Source organism: Tyto alba, unplaced genomic scaffold (genome assembly GCF_018691265.1).
Source record: "Tyto alba isolate M040663 unplaced genomic scaffold, T.alba_DEE_v4.0 Super-Scaffold_1000006, whole genome shotgun sequence".
In the NCBI taxonomy this organism is placed as follows: Eukaryota; Metazoa; Chordata; class Aves; order Strigiformes; family Tytonidae; genus Tyto; species Tyto alba.
Genome location: NW_024881272.1, coordinates 28,168,187 through 28,188,131, shown reverse-complemented (window position 1 = coordinate 28,188,131; position 19,945 = coordinate 28,168,187). Strand labels below are relative to the sequence as shown.

The following is a 19,945-nucleotide window of genomic DNA, read 5'->3' as shown; positions in this document are numbered from 1 at the left end:
TGTTTCTGCAGGCGCTCCTTTTAAACTATAATAACATGGAGCCTTTTCTTTTCTTCCAGGAAGTAGTACAAAGCCTACCTGCAATTCTGACTGAAGAAGTTGCCAAATTTAATTTGGGAGACAAAACACTTTTTTTAAAAAAATAAGAAAAAAAAACGTCTAAAATCTAGAAAATTGAATTTATGGTACATTTTAAAATTTCTAGAGAGTCTTCTACAGAATCTTCCTCAGAATGAAAATTATTTTTAAATGAGCACTTTACATCTCTAGGCCTATATAAGAAAACAGAAACCATGTCCTGTAAGGGTACTGTTCCTCAAATTCTGTTATTTTGTAGATTCTCTTAATTTTGTAGATTCTGAGGGTCCTAGTGCCTGTCAGAGGTGGCTCCTGCAGCCTCTTTCAGGATGTAGGCTAGTTCCTGTCCTAGCTGTGTCAGTGTAGGTATTTACATAAATCATCGTGTACATGACTTTACTTATATTAGTGGCTTCCTCTTTTTCACCTCCTGGCAAATAAAAAATGTGGTAAAAAAGGGTGGGGCACAGCCATGTTTCTTCCCATCAATTCCCACCACATTTCAAAGGATAGGTAAAATAGTCATTAAAGTATTTCCATCTGTTCTATGAAGTCCTTGAAATATGTCTTTACAGAACTGCTGTGAAACGCAGCTGATATTTGAAAAGGACTTTGAATCCCTTGAATGAAGTTTTCAAAATAAAAGTGATATTCACTTATAAATGTCTTGACTGAAATCACAGTTGATTGGAGATTGTCATTTGACTTCTAGGCATACAAGATTCTGTGAGCAAGTTGATAATGAATACAAAGCTATATCAGCATCCCTATTGAATATGTATTTCCACAGCATGTTTCCAATGTTATACCAAATATAAATATAAATATTAAAAATTTTAGTATTTCTAGAAAATGTCACAGTTCTAGTATTTTTGGTGGACTTAATAGAACTTCTTTACTTTGACTCTCATGGATTATGGAGATTTGAAATCTGGAATTATATTCTCTCCTTAATGTCCTTGGAATTCATGGCATTCTGATAAATCACAGCCTTGCTTATTCCCCTCTACCCATGACTTAAATGTATACTTGACATTTCAGGCTTGTGTACATTGCTGATGTATGTAAGAATTGCAGTATACAACTGCAAAAAAGTTGGCTGTGAACACATTTATTATTCCCCGAGATAAACCCAATAAACAAACTGTAATAGCAATGCATTTGCATATATATATCTTGTCCAAGATAATTGCGTTAAAAAACCTGAACCATTTAAGCATGCAAGAACCTCTTAAGAAGTACTGCGTTGTAAATACTAAATTCAGTCCAAGCAGTAGTATTCAGTGGTTTGGGGAAGATACAGTCCACTTCTTTCTTATCCTACAGTATCTGATGACTTATTTAGCTCCTGTTTGTTAACATAAGCCAAGAATGGAAGCTAAAACACAACTGAAGGAGCAATGCACAAAACTGGAGTGTGAGAATTGTGTCAAAAGTAGTTGTAATTCAGCAGTTCTGTGAGGCTAATATCAATTGAACATAAATCAGTACTGTATCAGTAACAGACTGTTCAGCAATCAGCTCACACTCAGATTCAGGAAGTATGTTTTTCTTTTTTTAAGTAATTTTGCATGCATAGAAACAATAATTAATTCTGCTTCATTATATCTACTCCTGAACCTTTTCTGATACCTTGGCCTTCTGGAAATCATTTTCTTACGCAAAGGCTGCAAGACTGGTCCATGTTATCAAAATATACCTGGGCTTCCCTGTTTGAATGTAGAGTGCGGTAAAGAAAAAAATAGGATCTGTTTGCTTAGTAGAACAAAAGGGATTTTAACAATAGTGTTTACTAACACTACCCATTTTCAAGTATACGGATTACTTATACTGAATTGTTCTGCAACAGTGTTTACTTACAGAAGTGGCTTTATGTTCAGTTTGTATATTTAAAATCTGACTATTGTGCTATTCACATACTGAACATCTTTTTATCAACAAACTGAAATTGCTTGTTCAAGAGTTTTTAATGTGATCCATCCACATCACTGTTTTCTGACTTGGTTTGCTGGTACACAATATCCATTGTAAATTGCCATTTTACGCTGAAGCCTTGGAGACTAGTTACTTTGGGGAGCAACGCACTCTTTGCACAAAGAAAAGAGCTCTAATGAGCTACTGTTGTTTATTTTTCTATAATATAATTGATTGGGTTCAGTAAATAATGTAGCATCTGTTGTTATACTGTGTGGGGAAATGTCAAAACAGAAAGATAGTAAGCAGGTGGTTGAGAATGGAGAGAGAAAATTAAAATAGAATCTATTTAAAATATAATCTCATAGTAGATGAGCAAAAATGAACTCAAGTTCTATGTATAAATATTTATACTGAGATATAATTTGCTCAGAGGTTCGTGTGTAAGAAGTAGACTATTTAAAAGCCTTCATAATCTTGCTTCTGCCCAGTCCTTTTTCTTCAATGTAATCATCCTCCATCGGTTTCTGTCACTAAATGACCTTGGGGAGGTTTTCAAAGGCACAAGTAGCAACTGTGTATCTTGCAAGTTCCTTGAAAATCTGGGTAAATCCTGCCCGACTGCCTCTTCAGTTTGGAAAACTGTCTTCAAGGCGTATTTTGGGAGAGGCAGTGTGATCATGGTGCTTCTTCCCTTCATTGACACTCGCATTCACTGCTGCCTGAAGTGAGGGGATACTGTAACAAGGGCCGCTTTCGAAGTATGATCTCATTTTTAACAGATGCCAATGCCTGTCCCTGAGTACTGACAGCCTCAGTACCCTTGAAAATCAAGCCCACTTCGTTCAGCAGACTAGTATTAGCCATCAATCTTTTTAAAAGAATTTCTGATCAAAGTATTAGTGTTGAAGTTGCTTCTGGAGGCAGAGGACAGGGAACACAGATTTGGCTTCTGCCCTTAAAATCTTGGCATCAGTTGTATACACAATGTTATGAGGAAGACAGTTTTCAGATGGGTAATGTCATTGCAATTTTGGGGCTAATTTCATTCAAGTTGTTGCAGAAAATGTGCACACCTGTGCTTGGAACCATCTTCCAGCAAATAATAATAACAATGACAGCAATAATAATAGCTTGCTTTAAACATTAAAGCCCCCATTTCTGTTCTCCCAGTTTTCTTCCCTGACCATTCCTACTTTTATATATACTGTGTATCTCATGCACCTTGATGATATTTTTAATTGTCTCTTGTAACAGTGTTTTAGTTTACTTATTGTAAATCTCCTGCATATATTTTTTATTCTGAACTCTGACTAAGGGTCTTGTCTTTGCTGCAAATGGTCAATTACTCTGTGCAAGAGGAAACCAATTTGATAAGTGCATTTAAAGAAATACTTTTACTGCCTTTTAATTTATACCCTTTAAAGGAAGCAATTGGCCACTTGACAATTATTCTCTCATTCAATTTTTTTCCAAGGCTTTCTGCCAAATGATTAAATTACTTATCCCCATTGTGCATTAACTGTAGACCTAATAATATGTGTTATAAAGAAGGATTTATTTTAATTAGTTGTCTGGTGGGCTATTATTAAGGAATGAATAAAAATGATTTTGTCATTGAGATATAAAGCACAGCTCTGACTCTGGAGCACTATGGCACATCTTGAAGTTCTACAAGAAATAAAAAGAAAAGCTTTCTGTGCTTTCCTTCTGTTGCTAGCATTGCAACCTTAAGTGGTTATTTTTCCTTCCTCAGGCTATCAGGCTCTCTCTTGAGCAGTCTTTGCCTCCTGAACCGAAAGAGGAGAGCACCGAGTCCGTCAGTAAACTGCGTATTCGGACGCCCAGCGGAGAATTCTTTGAGCGACGTTTCCTGGCCAGCAGCAAGCTGCAGGTTGTCTTTGATTTTGTAGCTTCCAAGGGATATCCTTGGGAGGAGTACAAGCTGCTGGGCACCTTTCCGAGGAGAGATGTGAGTAAATGTACCTTTTGGGAATAAATACCACTGCCTTTTACTTTGGTATGTTACGTGACCTGTATGTTATGGCATAGAAGGTGAAAGATATGCCAGAATATATGAGAGTGCTGCCAAGCTCTGTGGCTGTAAGCAAGGCAGGTGCTAACCTACCAGTGCTATCGTATGTACATACAAAATTCCATTGCAAAATCTGTTTCCAGTGACATTGTAGAAAATCCTCTGTTTCTGGAACAAGTTGTGGACCATATTTAGTGAAAACTGCCTGAATATGCTAAGCCAGCATCACTCACGTCCTGTCTTGAAGGAAACTGCATCGCTATTAGTATGCTGATCAGGTCTGTTCTGGGCTGGTACTTCTGATCTCTCTGGGTTTGCCGTTGTGATGCAATTTTATTTTATGAGCAAGGAAGGCTCAGTGTCAGATAGTATACAGTTATGAGCTAATCAGTATGTTCTAATAAATTATTCATCCACCTGTTACATAATACCAGTAAATAATAATTTATATCTGCTACCTCAAAATTCTAATGAAGTACCTGCTGTGACCAATTTTTGAAATCGATACTGCTTACAAAAGTCAGTTAAATTCTGTTGATTTATCAACAGATGTTTATGTGCTGGTTTCTTCGAAAATATACCTAAAAGTTTTCTGCTCTATTGCAAATTAACTTCCTTTTCTTATTTAGCCACTGACACAGCAAAGGTAAAAGTCAGTGAGTCCAATTGTGCAGCAATGACCTGGGGCCCTGCATAGAAGGTGAAGGTAACAGGCACCTCAGAGATGACAGAACAGGGCCAGGCAGTGATGGGTGAAGTTCAGCAGCTTTTTGGCCATACTGCCTCAGTACCGCAAATGAGCGGGGGCAGCTCTGGATCAGCTGGGGTTTTGTTTGCTGGGGCACCTCGAGGTGACTGATTAAGTCATTTTTCATCAAAGGAGCTCGGTAACTTGGGTTGCTTTTCCATTTTGTTTCCTGTCACTGCCCCTGCAGGAAGTTCACTAGGAATAAGGCTCTGATTGGTATGTGTGCAGTACTGTGGTGTAACAGATACCTCTTGCTTTATCATCTTATTTGTAAGTTATTTAAAGTGGCACAAGTACTCCAAAAGAGAAAAAAATAATGTTATTAGCAGGCATACGATCTCGAGAGTAGATGTGATTTCTGACCAGTTTTTTGCGTAACAGGATTGTAGTGCTTACAGCTTTTCTTTCACCTTGTCTTACATTGAGAATCCTAATCAGTCAGGCTGAAAAGCAGCATTTAAGGAATCTCATTAATCACTAATTAACTTTACTCCTTACGCATGCAATATCATTTCCAGTGGAACCAAAGAATAGAAGAGTCACTAAAGTTTCCAGAATTACTGATTGTTCGGTTTACGTGACAGAAGAAAACTAATCTTTTACAGTCTAAACAATAGGTTTGTGTATTTTAAATATTGTGCAAGTCATACCTCCCTACCTGTAACATATTTGTGTCTTAGTACGTATTTAATATAAAAAAAATACAAGTATATTACTCTTAAATTTTTGACATTTGTTTTGCACTTTAGACTGGCTGTTTCTGTACATAATCACATCATCATCGTTATTAATTTTAGTCCTCTGTAACAAACTCAAAAAGTGATCAGACGACTCACATAAGAACAAATTAAAAAGGGAATAGGAAAAACAAAATACCACTAAATTAGAACAAGCTGGTATTTTCAGGACATTTGTGAAACTGTCCAGAAGAAAATGCTGAGGCGAAGAAAGGAGAATTTAATGGCAGGTTATGGAGCCGTTGGTCTGTTGCATGGGAAGCAAAGACCCTGTCATCTTTTTTCTATGATTCCCACCTAACAATGCCATGTATGAGGAGTCACATAAATGATTCATGCCAGTTGACTCAGTGGCTGTGTATGAATCTGGTTGCCATTGTGACAATCTGAGCTACAACAGACAAAATGTAATCCCCAGCGGTTTGCTAACCACTGAGAACTATAGATGACATCTGTCATGTTCCCCGTGATTGGAAAGTTGGAAGTGTGCAACTCCATAGACAGATTTTAAAAAAAGAAAAATGTTGTCACTGATGAATGCCTTGGAAGTACAGTAAAAGTATATATTTGTTGCCTTGGGCTTCATGGTATATACTCTCTTAAAAAAACATTGTAAGTTGTCAAGACTCTTTGCTATATGATATGTATCACAAACATCCATTGAAATCTGTGCAGCAAGAATGAGCGCTTGGGTCTCTTGTGCTCTAGGAAATAGCAGCATTTAAAATGCCTGTTTGCATTTAAACTATACATAACAATTTTGAAAAAATCTGTTTGAAAGTATCAGAATTACTTTGCTGGAGTTTTTGCTGCAATAAGATGAGAACGTGTCTGCTCAAGTTAATATTTTTCCATCTATTGTAATCTGTATTACAATAATATACACACCCCCAAAGTGTTTCTGTTTTTTCAAAACAAGAGGGTTATCTTCAATCAAATCACCATTTTCATGTGATAAACTTGTCAGAGCATTTTTACTCCTTTTCAATGCTATCAGCCCTGATACCCTGATACAGTGTTGTTGAAGTATTTTTACTTCTTTGGTAAATATAAATTCATTAGTTCTTAGTTCTATGTTCCAGTTGCTTACACAGATATCCTTAGCTAACTTAAAGTTGGTATCATAACCCTACTGTAAATACAAACTTCTACACATGAGTAAATACACAGATTAACCTTTTCCAGACACTACTTGTAGATTTTAAAGCAGCAGTGACACTGCAGAGCAGTTAAGCACATGCAGGGACTTGTTATTGGGTCTTTGTCACCAACTGCGTTGTTCTTTCTATGAGTACTGAAATTAGATATTAACCACCTTCTCTCTCAGTTCCTTAACCAAGGCAGCACCACATGCTGTACTGACAGGCATGTGGGTCAGCAGGTAACTTGTTCCTCCAACTTTGAAAGTATTTGGCAAGCACATCTTTTGGAGTGAAAAGCTGTATAAAAAGTTCTTTGCATTAGTCTTAAATGCACCTGCATAGGCTTTATGGAAGCAAATGTGTGCGCTATTTCAATCTGTGTGCTGATTTTAGAATTATAGTTCTCTTTTTCCAAGAATCACGCTAATCTTCAAAATGGATTTAACTATAACAAAAAGAGCTTACCCTAAGCATATTAGCTTGCTCAGTTAACCTTCTCATTCAGTATTTCTTCTAAGTTCCTTTCTCTTAAAAGCCTTCCCAAACGCTAATTTCTGTAGTCCTCTCAATCTGCCAGTTTCAAGATCCACCTTCTCTCAGGACCCTGGAGACTTCCTAGATGATCAGGTTCTCACTTCCTTCGGCCGAGGAGATCTGCAGAAGTCTTCCTAGAATCCTTCAACATCTTACGGAGTGGGCATTTCACCACACTTCAGGCAAGAAGCTGAAATGTACCAGGTCTAGCTGAAACTATAGGAGGAATGTGCAGGACAACTTTATCCAAACTAGGCTTCAGCCACTCTACTGGAATTAATGATATGTTTGTGGTATCTCTCAGAAAGGGAGGTCCTGGCACGCTTTCTCTTTCGAAAGACGATTTTTGAAAAACTGAATTTATTAATTTCTTCTGAAAAATCAAAATTACAACTTTAATTTTTTCTGATCGTTTCTCCTCTAAAGTGGAGCATTAGTTATGTATTTGAGAGTATGCATTTTGCAGACACGGTATTAGAGACTTAAGCTCTTTATTTACTGTATCTGGAAGCCCTGGTAAGCCAAGACTTCTACAGTATTTCACATTTTATTTTTCTGAGCCACAGCTTAGGATCAGGTGGCAGTTAAGTCACTTAAGGTTATTTAAATGCATCTAAAATGTTGCTTAATAATTCAGAACCAGTTTGCTCTGTTTAGAGTATTAAGATTTTTTAAATCCTTTTAATTAACCAATTTCAACAGCAGTTTAAATAAACAGAAACAAAAAATCTGCCTCCCTTGAAAGGGCAGAAAATAAATTTAACTCAAATTGCATGTCTAATTTAAATTAGGTATGATCACGATTTCAGTAAATTTAGGGCCAGATAATTCTCAATGTTATGTGGGAGTATAGAGTAAGATATTCTTCCAAACCTAAATGTGATCATCATTCCTGTGCTCCAGCAGGAGTAATCCTCTTTGACACCCACGGTGATGAAAATAACGCCACAGGATAGTAAGTTTAGCTGCAGCACTTGGCACATGTAGTCATCTGAGCAGGTAACTATCCTCCGATGTTCTCGGAAAGGTAATGTTAGACTATGATCCCTGTATTGCTATGCCAGGTAGTTTGGCAATTTTGCGTATCAGTTCTAGAAGCCATTCTTTGTAAGGATTATTCTGTATTTCACCCAGTGCAATCTACTTCCTTCAGGTAACCTACTTTGAAACTCATTAGGCAGTGTTTAAACTCCTTAAGAAGTAGTTCATGAAAGTTACATGTCCAGGACGATCTCCAGCTTTTAACATGCTTTCCCCTAATCATCATCTTGATAAAAACATGGAAGAAAGATGATACTGTGAGAAAGGATTCGTGCAGTGTCATAATTATACCCAATAACACTTTAGGAACCTCGCATAAATCAGGAAAGTAGCTTGAATAGCTGTCTTATTGCAAAGGAGGTGGAAGATGAATGAAATATTTTTCTGATATATTCAAAATATTTGAGAATGTTTTTGTAAATTCAGGGAAAGTTTAACATGTAATCCATGTAATTTTCCCAGTCTGTTCAGTTACTGATATATGTATTTCCTACTATATAAGACAATTCTAATCTGGTTTAATTCACATAATTTAAAATTTTTCAGGTCAATATAGATCTGATGGTGGCATGTGTTTATCAGCTCTGATCTAGTTACACAAGTCCACAGCCACTTACAAAGGTAGACGTCCCTTCTCTTGTCATTTGCAACTATCCTTAAGTCAATATACCTGCCCTCATCTTACCCCTCTTTTCAGAATATGTTGTTATTTTATTTATTCAAGCAGTTATGTTTAGTTTAGGTAAGACACTGAGAAGTTATCTAAGCAAATGGGCCATACCAGACTAGCATATTCCCATGCCTCTTTGAGAAGCATGATTTCTGATCGGTCTTCCTGATGACTTGCAAGAGTGGACCGATTGGACTGATTAACCTTGGGTGCAAGAGGAATGAACCACGTACCATTCCAGCCAGAATGCTGAAGCATTTGCAACCCCTAGGTTTTACTGCTTTTAACAAGTTTGTTGCTCACAAAGAATAGTATCACAGTCTTTCAGTCAGCACTTACAAAGTGAGCAGGTGATATTCTTGCCCAGCTGAAGTCAATGGCAATGCTTTAGAGAATACTGAGTGGATTTTGCTTCTTGAAATGTGATGTTTACTTTTGTGGAAATATAATTTCCTTATAGGTAGTCAAAAATTCTGTAAGTATTACAGAAAGATTTTTCATGTTTTCTTCCAAGAAAGACAGACTTGATCAATCTTTTCAGATCTGGTGTCTTTGCATAAGTAACTGTGATATCCAAAGAGAAAGATTAAAGCCCTTCATGTAGCAAGTCACTGAAAGGAGATGGAAGGAATATCTTCCTCACCTCATAGATGTAAGCTTATTCTGAAAAAGAAATAGAATTACATTCTGTAAGTCAGTATAGTTTCTGGTCTTTTACAGCAACTCTGAATACAGAGAATGTTTAACCAATTTCAGGAAATAGTGTGCATTTCAGATGAGCTATTTTACTTAAGACTCACTAAAGTAAGCAAGCATTCACCACAACACTGAATACTCAGTGCAATATGTGAACTCTCAGTTGAGTCATCCTCATTAGTTAAGCCAATGACTAATGCCAACCATGTGGTTAATATATTCCACCCAAGCACATCCCTCGGACCAAAAGTGTTCTTTTATTCAGCACTGCCCCATTTTACAAAACATTTATTTCAGGGGAGGCACATTCTCGTTCACAGGAAGATGCCTTAGTTAAGCCACAGATCTCTGATGTTGCATATGGCATTATCCAGCCTAAACTAGGCCTTAAAATATTTGGTACTTTTTCCCCAGAATTCATGCTTGATGTCAATTTTGTGGGCTTTTTTTCCCCTTGTAGGAAGAAAATCTAATGATAAAATACTAATCAAGGGCCTTTGTAATAGTATGATACTAAGAATGCTGTGTCTGGTTACCAGAAAATTTAATGATCTCCTGCTGTTTTGGTAATTGCATAAGTAATACATCAGACTAAATTGCCAAAGCAGTCTTAGGCATGCTTTTTATTCTCTTTACCTATCTACCAATCACAATGTTATACTGTAGATATCATTGTGGTATCTGGACATCTTAATCCTTTGAACTTGTGATAAAAATCTTTTTGGATTGTTTTTCCATGCAGTTATAATTAGGTGCACATGAATCCAATCCTGGGCCATTCTCCTGTGAGTGACTGTGTTCACATCCCTTCCCCTTTGGGATGTATGCAACGGAAAGTTCTTGCAGTTCATTTGGAGCACTACATGTATTTATATGTTTTCAGACTTCCAAAAGATGCAGCTGTTTGTTTCCTTTCAGCTCTTCATCAATATCCACAGTGAAAGCTATAGTATTTCTGGGGACATGATCTTTCTTCTCTGTAGCTAGCACATTTAAAAGTAATTAAATATATGAATAATTGTTACTTTGATATAAGCACAGTGGCAGCAGTGCCCTCAAGTAACAGACCGTTTTGCACCGTGGCACAGCAGAAGGGATGCTTAACATACAAATGCTCCCATCTGTAAATGCCAGTACTTAAACCTGTTCTCTACTTAGCAAGAAAACTGAAAGTAAATAGTGTGAAGGAGCAGGTGATGAAGCTCTTCTGCCCACAGGTCCTTTGTCAGGCAAAGACCCATTCCAGGGTATTCTGTTGGCTTCTCTTTTCCAAGAAACCACACAAAGAATTCCTAAATAGATCAAAGATTTCAAACCAGGAAGAAGGGAGGAAAGCAGAAAATCTGAGAGCTTTACAGCACCTTGCTCTTCCCTCAAAATCTGAAGTCCTCCAGTCTCAGAGTTGTTGGCACTGTGGAGACCAGCATTGTCTTGTTCCGCACCTGCAGACAGCTCCTCTGACTGCCACTAACTTTAACTTCTTGGTCTCAATGTATAAGGCAACTTGTGTGATACTTTAACGCCATCAGTACCATATCAACACAAGTCATGTAACTGAAAGATACTCTAATTAATTGAAATACTTTTGTGTTTTCACTTCTGCCAAAATGGAAAAGTTTATTTGTTATTTTGACATAGAAAACAAGCTGTTTGAAAAACTAGAGGAAGATGTAGCCTTTTTGTAGTGATTTTTCAGTAAGATTAATTCTTAAAAATAAATGCAAAACAGATATTCAGTCACGTTAGTGAATGGATGTATTTTGGCCGTATTTTGGGGGAATACTGATCACTGAACAAAATTTCTGATCTGAGCTAAAAGAAAGAACAGAGCTGCCTCAGTGCTACCCCAGTGGAACTGCTGTACACAGCATTTCCTAATGTCTTTTGTTGGAATGTAGATACACTATGGTTATATATTTCTTGTACTACCCACTGTTAAAAAGTCATAGGATTTGGGTAAAAATCTGGTATTTTTTTAATCATTAACATCTGGGCTTTTATTAAGTTGTGGTGCAAGAGTGATTAGTGGTTTTGGTTTTTCAAGCTTTGTTCTACAGACACAAGTTATTTTTCCCAATTAAATAATCAAATTTTCATGTAGAATCATGAATTCATAATGTTGAACTTCTAAAAAGCACTAAATAGTCCATATGCAATGGTATACAAATATAGTGACACTGGATTTGGGCTTATCCTTATTATTTACACTGTCCTTCCATTATGTTTAGTATTTTAAAAAACAGAAAATACAGTTGCTATCTTATTTTGTTACTGTCTAAAAAGTCAAGTAATGCAAGTCAGGTTTATACACCTTCACTGATTAGAATCTACGTAGCAAATTCTCTTCTGATATAAATTATGCTCGGTCAATGAAAATTTACATTATGTAAAGACTGGCAGCATCTCAGCTATCCCAGCTGTACAGCTTTTCTAAGAATGAGTGGAAAACGTGCTCAAAGTAGAGAATATAACATCACAATTTTCTGTTTTATCAACACCTATTACTTTGCTTAGTAAATGTATTTTTTAAACATGCTTAATCTAAAATACTGTTTTGAGTGTATCTCTTCAGAAAAATAAGATAGTAAGTGTGTGACATATCTGGATGAAAGCTTTGTACTTAGAATGAGATTAGAGGTCTTTTACTATGACATATTTTTCCTTATTTGTGACGGCTTTCTTCAATTCAGATGTAAATTATCTCCAAGTTTATTCAACTAAACCAGATCTAATTGCATATATTTCTATAAAGTAACCCCACTTTTGTTTGTTGCTCAAGTTGAGCATATTATCTGTATAACCCATAGATATTTCAATAGGTAGAAAGAATTCACTGTATTTGTTTGTGTCAATCTGAAAATATAGTTTTTTAAACAGATCTGGTACTTTACCAGGTGTGCCTTTAAGTAATTTCTATTGCATTTATACTTTAGGAGGATTAGGAAAGAGAGTAAAAGAACTCTTTGTCTGTTAGATTCATTAAATGTATTCATGCGTGTGTAAGTGGTATAGAGGCTGTGCTACTTGGGAATCAGATCCTTTTCCTAGGGTGTAGAGAAAGGTGAAGGGTGTGATATTTACTGCTTGTGTAAGTGTCATAATAACTGTGTATTCGATTCTTTATTTTGAAATTACGTTCCTGGGCATTAAGCCATTTTTTTTTTGTATTTATCTTTTCCTTGCAGAGTTAGGGAGGGTAAGGAACCACACCTTTGAAATGGTGAAAGTACAGCTGTTCAGGATATGAATGTGTCATAGAACAGGTTGGCAAAGGTGTAGACAGAAATAATACAAAAGTTATTCTAGAAGGAAAAAGACCTTGCTACAAAAATGTATTAAAATGTTGTTTAAAACAGTATTTTCATTATTGGGTTATTAAAAAACCCAAGGAATTTATTCAGAATAAAGTGCAAGCAGCTACTACGTTCTTACAGGAAAAATATAAGAGTTAACATTACTACCTTTTGGGTTTGCACAGTCTTAAATCATTCAAACTTCAAAGTGCCACAGAAGTACTTCAAACCAACTAGCTAATGCTTAGTTGAAATAATTACCACAGAATTCATTTAAACAAATACTTATTAAAATAATAAATTTCCTGTGCACCAAACCAACATTGGCTATATAATGAAGCTCTTTAAAAGATGAAGTCTTAGCTCCAGTGCACCAAAGCATAAGGTCCTGTAAAATTGTATCCATAATTGGCAGAAAAGTATTGTTTTATGAACTTAAACCTACTTCGGTGAAGCCAAAACATTTTGCAGCTCAATGGGAAGATCTAACATGGGTAGAAATAAGGTCCTGTTACTCTCCTCCTGTCACGTTGCTAAAGAGTCTTCCCTGAGATAGGGAGGTTGCACAGAAAGTCATTTGCCCGCAGGTGGAAACTCCCAGGGCACGATCTGCTCTGTCTTTGGGGCAGCCCTGAATGCGCATGCATGTTATTCTACAGAATACTGTGAGCTTGAATGTTAGTAATTTTGCTGTCACTTGAGTTATACTCTCTTAGCACCTGAACACTGTGTCCTTCCTCTGCCACCCTCCTCACTATATAAACTTGGAACAGCTTAGTCTCTCTTTTTAAGGGGTTTTAGTTTACATTTCATTATAATATAAAGTACTTACCTTAGCAAACCCACAAAATACATTTTAAAAATACATTCACCCCATCAGCTGGTATCACCATGTGACGTGTGAGTGGACTCTCAGAGTGCATGCATGACTAGTAGAAAGTCAGTTATTGTAGGACTTAAAAATTTAGAAAAACCATATGTTTTTAGCATTTGCTTAGGTCTTTAGCAAATGCTAAATGCTTAACTTGGTGAATTTTGCAACCTTAATCAAGAAAGTCTTGATTTCACCACACTGATACCTATGTAATCTCATTGAGGTCAACAGGATCAATTCAGATTCAGTATATAAACACATGCTTAAATGATTTCCTGTGTAATTGCTAACAACATAGAAGAAATGTTTAAATAATTAAGGTTATAGGGGTTTGGGAGAAGGTAACTTACATAATGTGCAGGGCTGTTTTGAAAAGAGCACGAAGCAATGACATTAAAGCAAAGGATTGTCAGCACTGAAGTGGACTCCAGAATTTATCCTAATGGTAATGAAACAAGGTACACAGATGTAAATATGAAGGTACTTTGCATTATGAAATAATCCACGTAAATTTAAGTGAATAAAATTAATTAGAACACTACATTGGACACACCTTTGCAGGCTACAGCTCTTCCAGGGTCCTTTGATCTCTATTATATTTAATTCTTTAGTTTCTAGTTCCGTTTTAAAATACGGTAAGTTACAAAGCATCTTAGGTCTTCTATTTCATATATTTACAAGAGAAACCATTTTGTTTGGTAGGAGCTGTGTTCACTAATAAGGCTTCCATTTGTAGTAAACAACATATTTACAAACCACAAATAACAAAGTAGAAGCTGCAGAAGGGTTATGGTGTGATAATTAAGTACAATGGCGACCCATATGAACAGAAAATGCCAAGGAGCTAAAACAAAGCAACAACAGCTTTGTTTGTTGACAGATGTAGGAGCCATATTGTTAGTTAATTGGGTAATGGTGTAAACATTTGCAAACTCTGCTGTCCCTCAGTGAATTAAGCAGCACACTGAAATGATGGTGAAAAGCTGCACAGTCCTTTTGCTGCAGGTACTCCACAATGCTTTTAGCTAACCTTCTAAGTATGAAGACATTGCGGAAGGGACATCATGTGTTGTTATTATTTAAGGTACTTGAAGTTTGCAAACCTTAGAGTTTAGACTAGGATATGTATCTTGAATTACACTCAAGTGAATAATAGGTTTCCATATGGCTACAGTCTGGAAGATTGTGTTCATTGCCTAGGCTTGCTTTTCAGATCATTTTTTTTTCCAAATGTAAAAAAGACTTGTTCTCTTTTCTAGCTTTTCTTGCAAAAAAAAAAAGGTCTCAAGATTTGAAAACAGAAAGGTCTAATTAGATACTGGCTTGAACTAAAAAGAAGGAAAATTGCTTCTCAGGTGCACAATACCTCATACGCTGTGAATTGCAGGGACCCCTATTTATCTCGCTTTCTGTGCCTATGTGCAATAATGGACTGTAGCAGAATATCAAAACATTTAAAAATGCAACAAGATACTTAATTAGCATACTTCTGTAATCACAAACTTAAATGCACTGCTTTGGCTGGTTTTTACGTAACAGGTTTGCTTTCTAAGATAATAACCTTTCAATAATTTAAGCAGCATCTGTGCAGGAATGCATAATTGGACTGTAGATAATAGGAATCTAAAATTGAGTCTGGTTTTTATAAATTATTTTTCTCTTCAGACATTTAGCAGTAGCTCACCGTGGTACATAAAGTTTAAGAAAATATGTTCCTGCTTTGGGAATCAAAATAATGCATCTGTTTGGGGTTTTTTTAAATTCTATTGCAGTCAGAGGGGTGAAATTACATTGATTTCAATGGATTTAGGAAGTGATAAGCTTTTAGTGTTTGTTTAAATAAATATTTTTCTGTAATTATCCAATAAAATGATAGAAATACAAATATATTTTATGATTGCCTGATTTAGCTGGGGGGGAGTGAAAGAGAAGCAATAATGGTTTTGCTGATTGGTAGCAGGACTAGTAAGTTATGCTTTTAAGAAAAAATAGCGTTTCTTATTAATTCACAGTATGTGGTGTGCTTGACAGTGTTTTCAAAATATAATTTTAGAAAGCATTGGCACAATATGATCATATATAAAACAAATTTCACTTGGGAAGAAATGTTTATCAGTATGTATTTGCATTTATAACTACAGTGTAAGACTAATAATCCATTATTCACAAGCAACTTCTGATAACTAGTGTGCTCACACAGCAAAACTAAAACAGAATTAAAATAGGGATTAAAAATAGAACTAAAACCAGTGAAAATAAGTTTTAAAATGAAAGTTAAATATTTCAGAAAACGGTAAGATTAAAAGAAATAATGTTCATCTTTCTGTATGAAGCTTTGCTGTGTCTTCTGAAGAATGTCACAGTGTTGGCATGTAAACCTGAATGTCTGAAGGTCACTAGGACCCTTGTCGTCATTATTTTGTCTATATAAATAACTGTATTACATAATATTTACAATTAAATTTTATTTTCATTGAAGAGATTTATCCTGTAGGCAGCAGTCTAGCTTCTAAATAGAATCCTCACCACAAAAGTTTCTTGCTGATTATAAATGGAGAATTGCTTATGTGCCTTAAGTGAAAGTCAGTACTGGGATTGTCAGGATATTGAGCAGCTTGCAGGGTTTGGTGCTAAGATCCAAATACCAAAGAATTTTGGCAATAATGGTTCAGATAGTGCTGGTATCATTATTTTCCAAATTGCATGGCATTTAACTCTCACTGGATTTCTTATGTATGCCCACCTGCACAAGTGATTGCCTAAATACCTCTACAAATCCAAGGAGTCAGGATTCCAGGCAACAATCCTATAATACAAATGTACACATCTAAGTGTCTACATAAATGATATATAGACACATCATACTTATCATGCATATACACACACACACACACACACATGCATAAGTATACAGTTCATATTTGGGTTGAGATGCAGTTTTACCATATGGTGAGCTGATTTAGCATCTCACTCCCAAAGAGAGGAGGAGGGCCCTGCTTCCTCCCTTCTGCTTACTGCTTGGTGCTTTTGCTATTTACCTTGCACTGGATTTGGTGCTGGCTGGACTTGTGTGGTCACCAGCTAAACTCACTAGCATAACAGAAAAATAACCAAACAAATAAAAGTGGACAGTTTTCTACGAGCCTATATTTGTTGAGGTGGCTGATAGGCATCAAAGTGAGTGAAAGATGCTTCACCATGTGACTTGGAGCAAGAAAGGGAGTAGAAAAACGAAGGCAGAATAAGTTTCTCCTTTCAATGGAGGGATCATGTTGGATTGGCTATGCTGCTTGCACCACCAGTTTGATTGAAATTTTAGGATACTTATCTGGGACTACAGTTTTATTTTTCATCTTAATTCATGTGTTCTAGTAATCCTTCTAAAAGATCTTAACTTCGACAAAAACAGATATATTGGTTTATGGTAGGAATCCAGCCCTCCTTCAAATTAATGTCATGGATTCTGCTTACTTTTACTCTGTTTGTTGTTCTTAGAAAATATTAACAACACAAAAAATGCAATATATATTTCTTAATATATATTTCATCCTGGTAATTAATACACAGAACTTCAGTTATCACTGACAGAGGGACTCGAAAATCTCCCCAGTGAAAAGCTGCCATGTGAAGATAAACAATTCAAAAAAAGTCTACTTAGACCTATCTTGTTTTTATCTTTACAGGTGACCCAGCTGGATCCAAATAAGTCATTACTGGAGGTAAAACTGTATCCTCAAGAAACCCTTTTCCTAGAGGCAAAAGAATAGATCAAACAAGATTGTAGGACTAACGATCCTTTGACAAGCCAGAGGCACAGCATCGAAAGGAAGACTTCTATCAACACCACCTTGTACTATCATCCAACTCAATTCAGTGTCACAACTTTGCCTCTTGCAAGAATCCTGAAAAATTGAAAAAACATAGCTACTTAGTTTCACATACATGAGTATATGTTTCCAACCTCATTTAAATGAGCAGAGGATAAAATTCTGCTATGAACACCGAACATTATGACTCTGTTGCTCACTTATCATCCAGCTTTTGTTATAATTAATGCACTGTTAAAATGTGAGTGATTGTTAAGTAGAATTTTTACTCCTCAAATGCCCCTTTTTCACCAAGAAATCTTGGACATTTCTGCCTGTACTTTTGACACTAGAATGCTGTATATTTGATATCTCGCTGAGCCAGTGCTCTCATATATATGCATTTTATTTCTGTGTTTGAATTTCTACTTTGTCAACTAATTTAAAAAGGCAGAAAAAATTAACGGGACATTCTCAGCCATGGAAAATTAACAGTATTATAGTAGAAAGCATATAATTTTTGTTAGTACTTTCTGACTTCTTTGATAAGATGTAAGGTTTTGTTTGAAGAATATAGTTTGACATATATGCGAGATATTTATTTACTGGTTCTGCTTTGGGTCTCAGTTCTGATTCAGTTTAGGAAGTATTTTCCATTACATTGCAGTGTGTGAAACTGCTTTTATTGCATGATGTGAATATTTAAATAACATTAGAAATGGCCAGTACCAGAAACCTGGTATCTTGCCAACACTTCAGGAATCAGCTGATATTGAATATCAGCTGTTAAAAACCTTTCAAATACCAGATACAAAAGTTCTTTATTTCTCATTGTGAAAGAAAGGGCAGTTCCCATTTTAGCAGTTTTCCTTCATTCTAGCACTTGTTTGTATCCTGTTACTCTGCTGTTTTAAAGCACCTTGTTTGTTTCATCAAACAATGAGTATCTTAAGAGGTGGTGTAATAAGAAATCTGCCTTATTATTGCACACTTTGGACATTTTAACAATAGATTACTGATCCCGTCTCACATTAAAGAAATCCTAGTTCTCTTGTCTGAAATGTATGCACCAGCTATCTGCTATCTGATGTGGAAAAACCTGGTACTTTAAATTTCTCAACCGTAGAATGAGCATACTGAGTCTAAAACCATAATGTACACGTGATGCCAAACCTGCATCAAAACTGGTTTGGTTGTTTTTTTGCTTTTTTTAAAATCTCTGGGCTTTACAGGATAGTGTACAATAGCACTACAGAATCATCATCTGCTCATCAAACTTTTTTTTTTTTAAAGCCTGGCCCATCATTTTCCACATGTTTATATGTAATTCATAGTGTTTATCATAGCAAAATGAGTTCTGATTTTAAAATTTTATAATAAGCAAAAAACAATTGCACACATCTTTTAGTCTTTTTTTTTTTCTTTGGAAGGATGGTGATATAAAATTAAATGTATGCCTATTATTAGGGTTTTAGTGAAGCTGATATATTGTTACATTTACCAAAAATGCAAATTTCTGAGTGGGGAAAGCCTTATTCTACCTTTTGTAATTCTGTAATTAGTGAGTGCTACATCAGACACTTCTACAGTGACGTATCTATGACAAACAAAAGGTTTGGAAGTGTAAGCAAATTCTGATCATTTGCAGTTCACAAATAAAGAATTCATAGCCAACAGAAAGATAAATGTATGTGTAATGGAAAGCTGAATGCAGACACTTCATTCTGAACTTTTGTTTTCTTATAAAAAAAAAAAGATCCACTATGTTTGTTAAGAAATTAACACAGGTTGCAAATTGGGGTGATGCTGTTTCTACAAACAATCACAGTAACGCATACAGCAGGATTTTAAAGTGATGCATATCTTTTTTTTCAGATTAGCTCTTCCTTCTAAGCTGGCTGTTGAGGAAAGAAATTGCTGAAATAGTGCTACACAAAGCAAAACGACCTTTCAGCTAACTCATTTATATTAATCTGTTCTGTTTAACTTTTATTTGATCTCATCAGGCTGTTTTCTCTCACTCAACTTTATTTCTGTATTTTGACTATATATTCTTTACTTTGATACTAGTTTCATAAAGTTATTAAATGTGGCTTGAATATTTGTTGAACTTGTTGAAGTCAGTGCTCCCAGGGTTTGTTTGGCCTTTTTTTTTCTAAACTCTTTTATTATTTTTTCTCTCATTTTGTTCATACTGCTAAATACACTGTCATTATCAAAATGTTCTAGTGATAATTAACTGGAAGTGTTCAAAGTGGTGGCATTACTGCCCTCTGATATAAAGATATCAAGATCAATATACAGGGATTGCTCTGCCACAAAGTAAACAAGTGTATCACTCTTTTTAAATAAAACATTTATGATTTTGGTCCTTAAA

General features: G+C 35.7%; 1 protein-coding gene across 1 annotated transcript in view; it reads left to right on the top strand.

Moving 5' to 3' along the window:
• The window catches only part of FAF1 (Fas associated factor 1), a 172,935-nt gene extending 152,990 nt beyond the window's left edge, over window positions 1-19,945 (top strand). The window contains exons 18-19 of the mRNA XM_042807570.1: window positions 3,749-3,964; window positions 17,446-19,945. Coding sequence (XP_042663504.1) covers window positions 3,749-3,964; window positions 17,446-17,529 — 300 coding nt within the window. The 3' untranslated portion in view covers window positions 17,530-19,945. The remainder of the gene's footprint in view (window positions 1-3,748; window positions 3,965-17,445) is intronic.